The sequence below is a fragment of the Leiobunum rupestre genome, chromosome 9 (assembly GCF_980474605.1).
Source record: "Leiobunum rupestre chromosome 9, qqLeiRupe1.1.hap1, whole genome shotgun sequence".
Lineage (NCBI taxonomy): Eukaryota > Metazoa > Arthropoda > Arachnida > Opiliones > Sclerosomatidae > Leiobunum > Leiobunum rupestre.
The window spans coordinates 5,101,224-5,115,639 of NC_143392.1; the positions used below are offsets into that span (position 1 = coordinate 5,101,224).

Below are 14,416 nucleotides of genomic sequence, written 5' to 3' on the forward strand. Positions count from 1 at the left end.
TTGTTTTGATCTAATTATTATTATTATTATTATTATTCGATTCAAAACTTTGATTATACAACATAAAAACTTGCGGAGACTAAAGCGTTAGTAAGTTAGTGTATGTATGTATGTATGTACGATAGTGGATATATGAGACAGTGATAAATTGAACTAGTGAATAGAAGGTATGGATTATCGTTTAGCTTATTATTTTGATTTCTTTACTTTATAGATCGAGAGACGTATTGTAGGGGTCTCGGACGAGGACGAGGAAAAAGTTAATGCAATGCTAGATGTTTTTTTACACGGCGATTTACCCAACGCTGAATAAAACGAAGCATCTTCATCTTCGGTGAAACGGGTACCGACTCCCAAAATTGAAATTAAGGCAAAAAAAATGAAAAAAAATCTGTATAAAAATAAAATAAATAAATTTATTTTGATCCGAATGTGGTTTTTGTTATGGAACCAATGACAATAAGCTTTAAACTTGGCTTACTTTGATAAAAAAACGTCTCTTATTCCCCAAGAACATGTATATTTATCGAGAATGTACTAGCTCTATTAGATATTTTGGAGGAAGGGCGAACTAAAATTTATGCTTGTTTACGAAATTAATTAGCATATTTTAAAAAAAAAACATTTATTCTTAACAAATGCATTCATGTTAGGATATGATTTACGGAAAATGTACTTTCATGGGCTAGGCTTAGAAATTTAGTCTTAACTATTTACACTTTACAGGTTTTTAGGTCTAGCTTTAATTTTTTGCGTATTGGAAAATGTATTTCAGCATATTATTATAAGTAAACTTTTAGTGTTATCAATGTCCACCAGTTAGGAAATGGTTTATGGATAGGAAAATATTTATAAATACTAAAGACAGAGGCAGAAACTAGGAGATCAGAGGAAAAAGATTTTTGAGATGCCCCTGATGTGATAGCCTACATTGAAGATGTTGAAATTGTTTGGTGAGAAATCACAAAACCTTTAAAATAAAATAATTGATTTTCCGTATTTAATTTTTTTCTTAAAATCCTACTACTATGCCAAGAATGTATTTATTTATTTATTTATTTATACTCAGGGAGAATGAATATGTCGATAATATTTTTAGCGTTTCTCCAATTTCACCCGTTGAGATCTTTTAATATCACTGCTTTGAGAACCATGGCGCCATCTAAACTTTGAAATAATCCTTAATTAAATATATTGATAAAAGAACTCTAGTGATGACACTTCCACTATTTTCAGTGACGTACCGATTCTCACGTGACTTTCATTTTCTGTGCGCGCGCACCCGATTAATAAGATAACTGAACTTTGAGCAATGGATTTTTTTTTCCACTGGTACTTAAGATATGCCGTCAGGGTAGTCATGGGAATCAATTCTTAGTTATCTCAATAAAGAGTCTTAGCATTGGGAATAGTCATTGAAGGTCACGCTGAAAAGTAAGTTATAATAATAATAATCAGCTAGGCTATTTTATTATATTTAAAATGAAATTTTTAGGCATTCTTTTATATATATATATATTGGAAATGTATTAGACAGAAATTAGGTCTAGTAGGGGTAAGATTAGCGTAGAAATTAAGTTACTATCACGTGACTCGTTCATTTTTCTGTGCACGCGCACGTTTAATAAGATAACTGAACTTTGAGCACTGGATTTTTTCCACCGGTACTTAAGATATGCCGTCAGTGTAGTCATAGGATTTTTCACTCTTAATAAATACTTTAAAATGTAAAAAATAAGACTCATTATTGAAAAAAACTTAACACTTAGCCATTTTTTAGCAATCTTCTACGTAACTCAATTTTCCAAGAGGATTGTTTTCCGTAAACATTTTCAAGTGAGAGCTCGATTTTGATATCGTCAACGTGGTATTTCCAAAACTATCCTTCGAGTAGCAAAGGGTTTTTTCCAAATACTCAAGTGGGTTAATATGTGCCGTCAATCATTAGAGGCAGTTTAAACTGTCAGAGAGAGACAGCCAATAGAATTTGAGGGTTATTTGAAGTTTAGATCACGTGATGAATTAATCTCAACAAGATAGGAACTGATTAATCTCCCACGCGTCATTTCTCTCTGAGACGCGGAACTGAAAAGAAGTGCATCCACTTTGCTCTCGTCATCTACCGTAAACATGGAAAAACGATCTATTGGTAAGCATTATTTTATTAATACTATTACTATTTCAATAGACAAAGGCTTAACATTTTCATTTTCTATAGCCGAGACGCATACCGTATCCAAACGCAGGGGCCAAGAAAGACGTATCAACATAAAAATCACGTTAGGAGGATCAGTCTACATTTCTTTTGGTTTCGACGGATCAAAATTACAAGTTCTCTTCTTCAAAAAATCGAACGAAAATATTCTGTTCCTGACCTCCGAAGCTTTCACCAATCTACTCTCTCTTTGGGGAGAGCTTTTCGCCGCTACGCAAACCGGAGCATCGTCTCTAACCCACAACATCATCGACTATCACGACAACAACGTATCCGTCGTCGCCACAACCAACAACATCAAATTGAACTCTGCCTACGGTCATGTTCTGGATCTGGGAGCTCGCGAAATCGGTGAGTTCCAAAAAAAAAATGATTTTATTCGGTTTCAAATAAATCTTTTAAACGAACATAAAAATGTTATCGAATGCATGTACTTAGCTATTGTTAAAAACCTTAAAAAAATTCATGAATTATTATATGGAAAACCTTTCGAGGGTTTATTTTTGTACCCAGATCAATTTAATTCGTACCATCAAGTAAAATCTTAGTTTGGCTGTTTTAAATCACCCTCGGAAGTACTACAAGATTTTACTAATTTACTCGTAGATAATCAATTAACCTGTAAACTTAGCTACTTTAATTTGTTTTCATTGTGTAATGCACAAGATAACCATCTAATGGAATATCTGATAGTACCTACTAACATGTAAACAAAGTTCTAAAATAAAAAAATTAAATGTAAATAACTTGTTTTTATTGCCTAGAGATTAGAAATTAAGGAGTTCTGAAGCGATAAGCAAACGGGTAAAAATCTAATCTCCAGATATCTGTGCGAGCAAAACTAATTTTGGAGAATGGGGATGGGGGAAAGCAACCCGTGAACGAGAGAGAGAGAGAATCTGGTGATTAGGAATTCTGGTGATTAAGGGATGAACAGGAGAATCTGGTGATTAGAAGGGGTGAAAGCAATGGGGGAAAGGAGCTGGTGAACGAGAGATAAAGTATCCAGTGAATGGGGGTTGGGGGGAAAGCAACCCGTGAACGGGAGAATCTGGTGATTAGAAATTCTGGTGATTAGAAATTCTGGTGATTAGAAATTCTGGTGATTGAGATGGGGGAGAGGCGCGGGTGGGGGAGGAACGGGAGAGGCGCGGGTGAACGGCGGGAGCCAAGCTCTTTGTGTCCTTCTGGTGATTGAGAATGAAATTCTCAATCACCAGCGGGACACCCTTCTCTCTTCACTTGCTCTATTTGTGATAAAAGCATAAAACTAACTACAACGAATAACAAGAATGGTACTAGACGGTGGATCACCTCAAACTATACCAGGCACATAAAAGACTCGCACATAACAACAACTCACTCACTGAATGGAAACGATAAATCAGTTCACAAAAGGCGGATAAACACGCTACTTGCCCATTTTCCAAAAAAATGATGGCACACCAAGTAGTTTTTATATTACAACCAAGGAGAAAACTTGTTTCGAAATTCAAGACGATGGTGATATGAAACATCTGAAGAGCCGAAAACTAAAGAATCAAGACTCGAAAATTCGGGGGAAGTACAGAATAGCATGTTGTAAGGACCCCACATGCCATTCACACGAAAAATTTACCATCAAACGTGGTCCTACCTAGTAAATGGAAAGAGAGTAAATACAGTAGACGTGAACGTAAGAAACGTGCATTTGAAAGAGACATTTCTAACCAAACTTTAATAACTCGGTTTTTTCCGGTTTTAAACAAAGTTCAACTACTGATAAAAAGTAATAAAGAACTTCACCAACGGATTTCGCTTTTCTTGAATAGAAATTCAAGAATTTACGAATCTTCTTTGGAAAAGGAGAAACATTTGGACTCGTTTCTATCAGGTCTAATGAAATCTGCGTTCCTTTCAATTAGATATATTAAAATAAAATTTCTTAATATTTTCACTCTAAAAGAGTTACTCTATTTCGAGTGCTCTGTTGAATGTGTTGATCATCATTTAAATCATTTATTTAGCGTCCACCTCAAGTTTAAAAATAACATTTCAAACGAAATCTAGCGAAGTCTATCTTTTAAACGAAGTCTCGCGAAGTCTTAAATTTTTGAAATGAAATCTCGCGAAGTCTTAAATTTTTGAAATGAAATCTCGCGACGTCTTACATTTTTGAAATGAAATCTCGCGAAGTCTTCAACTTCATTAACGAAATCTCGCGAAATCTTAATTTTTTTAAAGAAATCTCGCGAAGTCTTTTACTAATAACGAAATCTTACGAAATCCCGGAAAGTCTCGCAAAGTCTCATTTATAAAAAAAAATCTTGCGAAGTCTGAAATTTTTAAAACAAAGTCATTTGAAGTCCGAAATCTGGTGTACACATTTTCGCAGTGTAGTTAGCCCCTCGCTCCTCGGCTCATTGGAGCCTTTATTAGAAATGTTTAAATTCATGACGCTTGTTTTTGATGTAGGTTTTTCCGGTGACTTGGTAATGTCTGCCCATCTGGGGGTTTTTTCCGGTGTGGATGTGGAGGCGCCTGCCGGTATGTTTGAGTTTACTCGTTTGCTTATGGAATTATTAAAAGCTTCTGAAAAATTTTCGTTTTCTTCTACAGCTTTGTCGACATCAGACCTATTTTATATTTGTTTGTTTTCATTGAACTTATCTTGGGCGCGTTTTTTATAGTAATTTCCGGCGGTGTGACCTCTCCTTTCGCAGAAATCACAATTTTTTTAGTTGACTTTTTCGAAAAAAATAATGTGGGTTTGGTTGACTTTTTCGAAAAAAATAATGTGGGTTTGGTTTTCGTATTTTAGATTTATACGTTCTGGGAGTTCTTTTTCAAGCAAAATATATAATTGTCTCTTAAAAATAAATAGCGCGCTGCCTAATGATGTTGGTTCTTCGGTGGTAGGATTTACATATATTCTTGAAACATCTGACGTAATTTTACCAAATTTTTAAATAACTTGATTGGACTTATTTCCCTATCAAAATTTCGAGAACAAAATGAATTAATATTTTTGTATAAACTGTTAAATAACCGCATTTTCAGCCCTAACTTAAAACCTAAAATAAATTTATCCGTACCCAATTATTATACAAGACGTACGGATATATTTAAAACTGAAAGAAGTAAATTAAAACCTATTAATAGAGTCCAAATAACCGGAAATAAATTTAGGAAAGACAGATATTTTCAACTGCACTATAAGTGGTGTAAAACTAATTGATTTAACGTTTACTTGGTTTGCAACATGTGGCAATTAGTAATTACATTTTATTATTATAACCATTATCAATTGATATCTTTTTTCTTTCACACAAGTATAATATATAACATCAATCCTTTTCCACATAAACAAATGCGTGGCAGGGCTTAAGATAAATCTACAATTTTTAATGCATTTGTAATATTTCAGTTACATTAATTTACGAAAAAGACTTTATACAAAGTTAGATTTAATTTAGAATATTTTTACATAAAAAACACATAAGAGATTGACATATATTGCGTATCTTTTTCTTTATGAACCAAGTTACAATTATTTTTTTAAACAATCAAATAATCACATTTTTTATGTCAATATTCAATTAGTTAAATATTTTGGGTCCGTAATACAACGAATGATTTTTACCTATATTTTTATAAATCCTTTCTTCTTATAGATTAAAGTCTCCCATAAACCTTGTATTAAAGGGCTTATTTGGGTTTAGTGATTGTTTATTAAAATATTTTTAATATGTAAATGATTTATAGAGAAGACTTTGAAATCATTATATAATAAATTGCTTGGATAACATTAACATTTTCTTCAACATAATCTTAGATTCCGTATTCGCAATACTTCTAGAAGGCTAATGATATTATCATATGTTCCGCCCTTACCAATTATACCATATAATATAACTAATGTATTTAGGCGAAATGCAAAGTTTTTAAAAAGGCCATTTGAAGAAAGTTAACTAATTCGCAAAATATACGAAGACAGAGGCGTATCCGTTGACAGAGGTATGATAAATGGTCCTCCCATATTAAATAACAGTCTTTAATAATTCCAAGATACTAAATCCAATCTACTCTTTTATGTTATATACAGTTTTCATTAAATTGAAAGCAGTTCATACAATAATTATTTTTGTGTACCGTTAGTTTAATTTATTCCCTTGAAGAAAAGGAAATATATAAATTTTCCCAATATTAAGTGTTAGAAGATTTTCTTCTAGTTTTTCACAAATTTTATTTAATATTATTTGTGCTGTAGAAAACGCCTCCTCCCAAATTAGTCCCTCGGTTAGCACGATTTTAAAAACCTTGGCAATGCCGTATCGTCGGCAAAGGAAACAAATTTACTATATTACATCAATCATTTATGTAAATAAGAAAAAAGAAAGGATCTATTATGGTTCCCTGAGGAATACCAAATTTCATTTTCAAAGGTTGGCTATAACTGTACTTAATTTTTACAACCGTGTCACGATTACTTAATTAGCCTCTAAACAACTCTACGTTAACCGGCCTTTTCCAATTTATTAATTATATTTTATGTGAGACAGTATCGAAGGCTTTCTTAAGGTCTAAAAATATACCTCTTACGTTTTAATTTTAATCAATTGGCTCCAGTATCATTCAAAATAGCAGCATCTGTGCCAAAGCCTTTTTCAAAACTATACTGGTAATCTTTGGTACCATTGAATCGAATCCCATTCTATCGAATTGCCCGAAATTGGTCTATTTAGTATTTTTCCATTCAATTGAATACCACCAAACCATTTAGTTTGTATTGCCTGTAATATGAACCCTTACCCAAACCCTAACCTAAATTCAGAAATTCCCATTCGACCGAAACCCGCCTATTGGGCTATAAGAAAAGACCTATATTTTTGACTGAATGGGATTCGATTAAATAGACCTTAGCTTCTGGTTATGAGAAAGATATATTTTTTCAAGAAATCGCGTTAGTTTTGATTTTAATAATTTTTTTAATATTTTCAACGATAAGGGGCTGTTATCTTGTGATTCGGTCATATTTTCCGTTTGATAATAGCTCCTTTAAAAACATCTGGAAAAATGGCTTTAGACATAGATAAATTTATTAGGTATGTTAATGTATTCGAAATTATATTGCTTATTTGTTTCAATCCTTCTAAACCTATCTCATCATAAACTGTAGATTTAGTTTTTTTTAAAGACATTATGGCGCCTATTACATCACTCATGGGCCGATTGCTAAACATTTTAGTTAATATTTGTTCTTGTTTTAGCATTGTTTTCTTAATATAGCATTGGCTAATTTAGAACCTTTTGACAAAAAGTATTTAAAACGTCTGCCACAGTTTCCGATTGTTCTTCAGTTAAATAAGTATAATTTTTATAATTAATTTTCTTAATAGGCTTGTATTTCTTAGTTTATTTGTTGACATATATTGTAACGTAGGAATAGGCGAACAATGAGTCAGTGGGTTATTACCCAGATGCTTTTATTAAAGCCCAAAAACTATACGATCAATACAATTTACAATACTGCTATCGGTGCCGGACAGGACGGTATCTCGCGGGGTCGGCGTAGAAGGGTTCCGGCCAGGGCTGGCTTTTTCAGCTGGCGACCTCTCCTTGCTCCCTATACATAGTTTGCACCGAAGGGAGGGGCCTATGGTCTCCAAGGAAACTGGGAGGGCGATCAAAAATTCAAACCATTTCGCGCGTAGCTACTAAATAGGTAGCCATTTTGTTGGTAATCTCGTCAAAGCTACAAAACGTATTAGATTTACGCTTTAAAATTTTAAATGGGCCCTAAACAAAGCCAGATAAGATTCTAAGGCAGGGTTATTTAAATAAAATATCAAATTACGACAGAAATATCTACGAAAAGAAGTTAACAAAGCTTATCAAAGTTAGGCCTTTGCGGTCATCCCTTTTACAATTACCTTCGCTATCGAATAAAATAAACAATTTTCGCTCTTCCTTGGTAATTGAACTACTCGAACAATTTTTAACCAGGCAGATAACCATTTTTAACGTGAAAATAATTTCTTAATCATTTGAAAATAATTAAAATCCGCAAACAGACGATTGAAACTGTTAACCCTCCCGTTTTACTAAGAAATCTACACCAGAAAAATGGCGACAAAGAACCGTTCATTCTTGCTCAAATTAAATATTTATTCTTGGTTCTTATATCTATACTTGGAACTGCGTCATTGATGACGTAGGGATGCAAACTATGTATAAGTGGCTTCGCTTCTTCAGCGTCTGTCCACTGTCGAACAAAGACTATACAGGGTGCTTTTGGTAGAAAAGTAATTTTTTTCAAACACTTTGTTTTCTAGAAAGTTGAAATTTGTACTGTACGTTTCAGGGGACACTTTACCAAAATTGCATCTAAATCGAAAAATATTTTAACGTTTTTTGAAAATTTAAATTTTAAACGCTAGGTGCTCTAAGAAAATTGTCAATGAGAAAATTGAAGAGCGTCACCAAAATCGTGCAAATAGAGTTGGCGCGAAACGACTTAAAAAAGTGACAAGTTGGGCAAGCTAAATTAACTTTTTTGAATTCCATTGGGAGAGTAGTGTAACTTTATGAAAGTAAGAAATTTGTTAATCTGGTGTTTAATGCAATAAAGACCGCTGAAAAATCGAGGAGACAATGGCGAAGAAATTAAATTAATTAATTAAATTATTAATGGCGGTTTAAATTACGTAAGATCTGGCGACCTTGCTGGCCAATGTGCCGAACTGTTTCACCCTATTCATCGTTTTGAAATACAGTATTTCACAATTCGGGGTCATGAGACGTGGCACTCTTTTTGAAACAACAATCTGGCTCATTTAGCTATTGACTTTTCCTATTAGTTTTTTAATCTAATAGGCCTGGGTTTGCACCTAGTCGTATTCGAAACCTATTTTAACCCTGATAGGCGAGAAGATAAATAGACCACAGGTTTAAAGGTCAGTAAAAACCTTAAATTTATTTAGTATTTAATTTTTCAGTGGTGTTTATTGCATTAAACACCAGATTAAAAAATTTCTGACTTTCATAAAGTTACACTACTCTCCCAAAGGAATTCGAAAAAAGTTATTTTAGCTTGCCCAATTTGTCACTTTTTCAAGTCGTATTTGTCAGTGAAAAAGACGTCTATTTTTTTCGCGCCAACGCTATTTGAACGTTTTTGGTGACGCTCTACAATTTTTTCATTGACAATTTTCTTATAGCACCTAGCGGTTAAAATTTAAATTTTCAAAAAACGTTAAAATATTTTTCGATTTAGATGCAATTTTGGTAAAGTGTCCCCTGAAACGTATAATGTACAGTACAAATTTCAACTTTCTAGAAAACATAGTTTTTTTTTAAAAAATCACTTTTTAGAGCTAAGAAAAACACCCTGTTTATACGCTTCGCGTATAATGGGTATCCTTGCATACACGACTGTAGCGCACTCTCTCCGCTGGTCCGAGAAACAGTAACAAGGTCGCTATTTTTGATTGGTTGAATTTTTAAAGTTCACGTTTTAAAGAACAAAGCATATAAAATCAACGGTTAATTCTTTTACTATGAGCATGGCCATGAGCTCGCGTTTGTTTTTCGTAGAAAAACTGCTTTATCATAATTTTTAAGTATTTAGAACTAGTCTTAAATTTAAGAACTTGTTAAAGACCATAAATATTGCTGAGTAATTATTACTTTCTTAATAACATAAATAATAAATCAGTTAAGTTCAAGAATTTGTATTACAACTTTTCCTTTTTCTAACTCTAAATATTTTACAGGTTTATTAGTTTATGTTTTATTTTAGGAATGTTTCAAGCTGGACTAGAAAAATGAGTTATTGGATAATTTATGGAAAAAAGAGCTGTGCAGCTCAAAATTGCTTCAACAAACAAGGGGTCTCCGGGTGCAATATTTCATTCTTTATTTTTTATTTTTTCACGTATTTAATTTTTTTTTATTCTTTAGATTTCCTAATAGTCAAGACCGGTATGATTATTTTTCACATGTTTGCCATGATATTTGGGTGGTGCTCACTATGTCATGTTATAGGCATCAGTGTCGTAGTCTTCTATCCATTGAATTCAACTTTTCAACATGCTATAAGCTAACTGATGCTCACGATACCTATATATAGGTCTCATTGACAGACGTCGTTTTCAATTGGTGTCTTAAAGAAAAAATGGTCACTACGCCTCATTATGGTCCTCAATATGTCGGATGTCTTTAATCTGCCAGAATCAACCTTGCATGCTTATTATGAAACCTAAATATTTTATAGGTTTCATTACAACATCTACGATTTGGTTATAGATAATTTGATTTTTATGATTTGTAATATGTTTGTCTACAACCTTTCCACTTTGCATTACTAAAACCATTTTCTTTCAATTGTAGTTGTAAAAAATGTGTTTTAAACTGCAGAAACAATAAACTTTATGGTTTAAACTCCACTGTATTGTATAAAAATCACCGATTGTGTTTAGTATACTTTGAAGTATCACAATTTATTAATGCTAAAAAAATACACTGATGAAATTGCTATTCCCACAGTTTTTAAAACTGAAAGGAAATCAATCAGGGAATATGAAAGTCAAGAACTACTGCCAAATGTGGAAATTGAAGATAGGACAGCGCCTGAAGTCACCATGTCATTGGAAGTTACACCAAAAAGAAGCAAGGAGTCAGTTCCTAATATCAAGAGGAACCCTAGATAATCAGCCACTCAAATGAAATTTTCTCCAAAACCTCTTGAAAGTTCAAAGAAACTTGTTTTAAAAGTAGATGAAATAATCCAGAGAAAGAGAAAACTATTTAATTCTGGTTGTGGAACCTAAGTAACCCCGGGAAAGATTATTTTAAAGGAAAATAAATCTCCTGCTAAAGGTAGATAACTTCATCTGAAATTATACATTGAGTGAAACCAATTTCATAATTTCTATTATTCTTGCAGGAGTTTTGTCACCAAAAGTATTTAATTATCAGGATCAAGATTTTAATCTACAAGAGGCTGTCGAAATATGTATCTCAACGAAAGATAGAGATCAACTTATATTGAACTCTCTGATTAAAAAGTACCAATTCGTATTGCACCCATAGTTTAGCTATCGGTCCACTTTTTTTGAGCTCGTTTAGCATTTCGGTGAATTTTTCAAGAGCGTTTCGTAAGTGTAACCCGTCGATCTTATTAACAAAATTTGAATCAAGGAGAGCATCTTCTATTTCATTTCGTTCTTCTGCAGAAAAAATAACTTTAGATGTGTCATTTTAGCGAGAGCTGTTCGAGCCATTATATGCGCTCTCAGAGCCCTAGCATAAGCGTGCCCAGCTAACATTTTCTCTGTAGGTGAAGCTGCATAAACAACATTAAAAAGATCTTGTAATACACTAAAATCCATGATATAGCCGATTGAACCCATGAACGACATCAAAAGGTGAAATCCACCAAGTCTAACTGTGACTGAGGCTAGATCGGATTGCGCATCAACAGAAGAAATTATATCGCGGGCCTTAAAATAGAGTGGCTGGTCGAAAGTGACGAAACAACTGCTTTGTCCTAAAGCCTTGCATTTTTTCAGCAGCGATAACAAGGGTGGTGTAAATAGTATCATATTTGCTTGGGGGTGCATTGATGAACGGCAGATACAGTATGCGAGACTCCGCGAATGACACGTCTGAAATTACTTGTTCCATAGAGCCATTCCAGCCGGGAATATTGGAAATATTATTCGACTTTCCATAAAGCCAGAGAAATTCACTGGCTAAAACTTTTGCGTTATGAGGAATGGGATTTAACTCTTCCAAGTCTTTGATACTTATATTTGATAGCCCACCACTATTACTCTTTTGGTATGTTTTCAGGGCAAAGTTACCGAATTGTTCGACGGTATGGGCTGAAAGCTTTGGCACCCTCGTAATTGCTACGTCTGAAGAAACTGAAACTGAGGGAGTCGAGGGGTCGAACACTTGCCTTTATTTTGTACGGGATTTCGGGATTTCGTAGAGATTTTGGCTATTCTATCATTACATTTTTAAGTGATTTTGGGATTTCAATGTTAATTTACCATAGAGAGAGTTAAAACATTTTGCGATTTTAGACAAAGTGTACGGGAATTTGGTAAATATCCGACCCCTCGGAGGGAGTAACACACTGAATTCCTCCCATTGAATGGAAAGTATTTAAACCATCAATAGTATTAATATTCACATCGGCATTATCGAATACAAATTGCGAAAATGAGTCATTCGTGGTTGATTTCTGAGGAGGAAATAAAGCTGATGTTTCAAACATTACCGTTTCATCATACGAAGCGCACATTCCCAAAGCGGAGAGTACTTGTAAGAGATCTCTGGAACCGTACTTTCTGCTCAAAAAGGCTCCAAGGCCAATTTGGACCGTCGATAAGAACGATTTAGGTCTAGCTGCCGCTATAATCGCATGTGCATGGCTACGATCTTTGTGTTCCATTTACTCTGATTTCCGCGTTTGTTCTTGTTAATAATAACACCAAGAAGAGCTTTCAGAGTGTCCGGAATATCATTTTCAATATTTGCCAGAAATGAGTCCGATGCTGGATATTGCTTTATTTCGTATACCTTCGATGTCTTGGGTTATAATCTCGGCAGCAGCCTGTACAATTGGAAAGCGCTCCTCTTCGTCACTTGCCGCTCTATTTGCATACCAGTTTTCAGTTAACAGTATATAGCCGGTATCACGAAAAAAAATGATAGGCTCTGAGCTGTGCTTGGCTGTGATAATAACATCGCTATACTTGTCCACTAGCTTAGATATAATAGATTTATGCAATGGAATGGGTTCTTTGTATTCCTTTAGTATTTCTTACAATGAAAATTGGCATTCTAGTCGGTGTTCTTCAATGTGTGAGGAAATGTAATTTACCACAACAACCATCGCTTTGTCTTAGGTCGACCATTTTCTTGAGTTGGTGGAGGACGAGAGAAGAATTTTTTCAAGCACTAGTCATGATATCTTGCTAAAAAAAGTATCGACATAGTTAGATTAAAGCTTACTACAATAATGAAGGTAAGTTTCCACAATATGCAGTACACATGTATAATTATATAATATTATGTACCTTCAACCGCAACGAAATCCAAATCCTTGATACGCCAAATAATTTGTACTTTGGATAGGTTACGCGCCTTACTTTTGCAGTCTTTTGGATTTTGTTATAAAAGGGGCTCCAAAGTTCGGTGTCAAAAAAAAAGAAAATTGAGCATACTTCCTCCCCCCCCCCCAACCCCTCACTTGGCCTTGGCACAGTCGGGCAGAGTCAACCATAAATTTCGCACTTTACTGACTTTACACACATTTTGCCACCCAACTTTGGAGCCCCTTTAATTATAAGACTTCGGACACGCCGAACAGTATCACGTCTTTTTATAGGTTTTTTCTTTTCCCGCGCTAAAAATAACTTTGGGGCATCCATCGCACAAATAAAACAACAACTCTTAAAATCAAACGCTAACTGATTAGATCTTCGAGTTCTTTGACTTAATTCACCTAGAGTAAACATTCGTTCTGTTTACTTAATAATAATTCTCAAAATTAAAAATACTTACCTGTTTGTTCTTTAGCTGCAGCCACGATACACCTTTCTCTAATGTAGTCTTTATTGCACTAAAAACATCGGTAGTCACAAAATTAACATCCTCGAGAGTTTTTACTTTATTGTCTTTCCTTCGAATACTATACTCTCTGAGTTTTCAACCCTCTCTCTTTTATTTCCCGAATTTCACCTTCATTGAACGTGTTCTTGCAAATAAAACATACATTTGTTTCTGTCATTTTACATCTAAAAACTAGCTCTTGTCACCTAAAATCCAAGCGGTAGGCCTATGAGTCACACTCCAACGCGGAGGGGTCGGACATTAACGGCACTGCATGTGCGTCGAAGAGTTCTATCGAATGAGACCAACTTGTTTTTTTCGGTCACTCTCCCTTTAAGGGGGCTGGTCGGAAGGGGCGGAAATTAACGGCACGCGTGAGGGGGCGGAAAATCTCTGGACCAACTATACAAACTATAAAAGTGTTTCAGGCTAAAGGTTCAAGCATGAAATTCGAAGAGGACGGCGTGGCTCCTTGTTAAAGGCGTCGGTTTTGGAGATTACGCGGCCAGAAATCTGGGTTCGAATCCCGGTGCCGCCAATTATATAAATTAATTTCGCAGCTCCATCTACCGTGAAGTCGCTATCCACGACGCCAAA

The 14,416-nt window shown here is 34.4% G+C and overlaps 1 protein-coding gene across 1 annotated transcript; it reads left to right on the forward strand.

The window, feature by feature from the left end:
• Positions 1-2,082: 2,082 nt before the first annotated feature.
• LOC149926335 (uncharacterized) lies at positions 2,083-10,905 on the forward strand. The gene is made up of 3 exons (XM_090157674.1): positions 2,083-2,149; positions 2,219-2,751; positions 10,675-10,905. The coding sequence occupies exons 1-3, from the start codon at positions 2,131-2,133 to the stop codon at positions 10,903-10,905; spliced, it is 783 nt and encodes a 260-aa protein (XP_090013800.1). The 5' UTR covers positions 2,083-2,130.
• The last annotated feature ends 3,511 nt before the right edge of the window (positions 10,906-14,416 follow it).

What these genes read in the sequence shown, in the direction of transcription:
- LOC149926335 (XM_090157674.1), top strand. An exon ending in AATTTAATTCGTACCATCAA is followed by an intron (nt 2,752 to 10,674) that starts GTAAAATCTTAG and finishes GATTGTGTTTAG; the next exon opens with TATACTTTGAAGTATCACAA.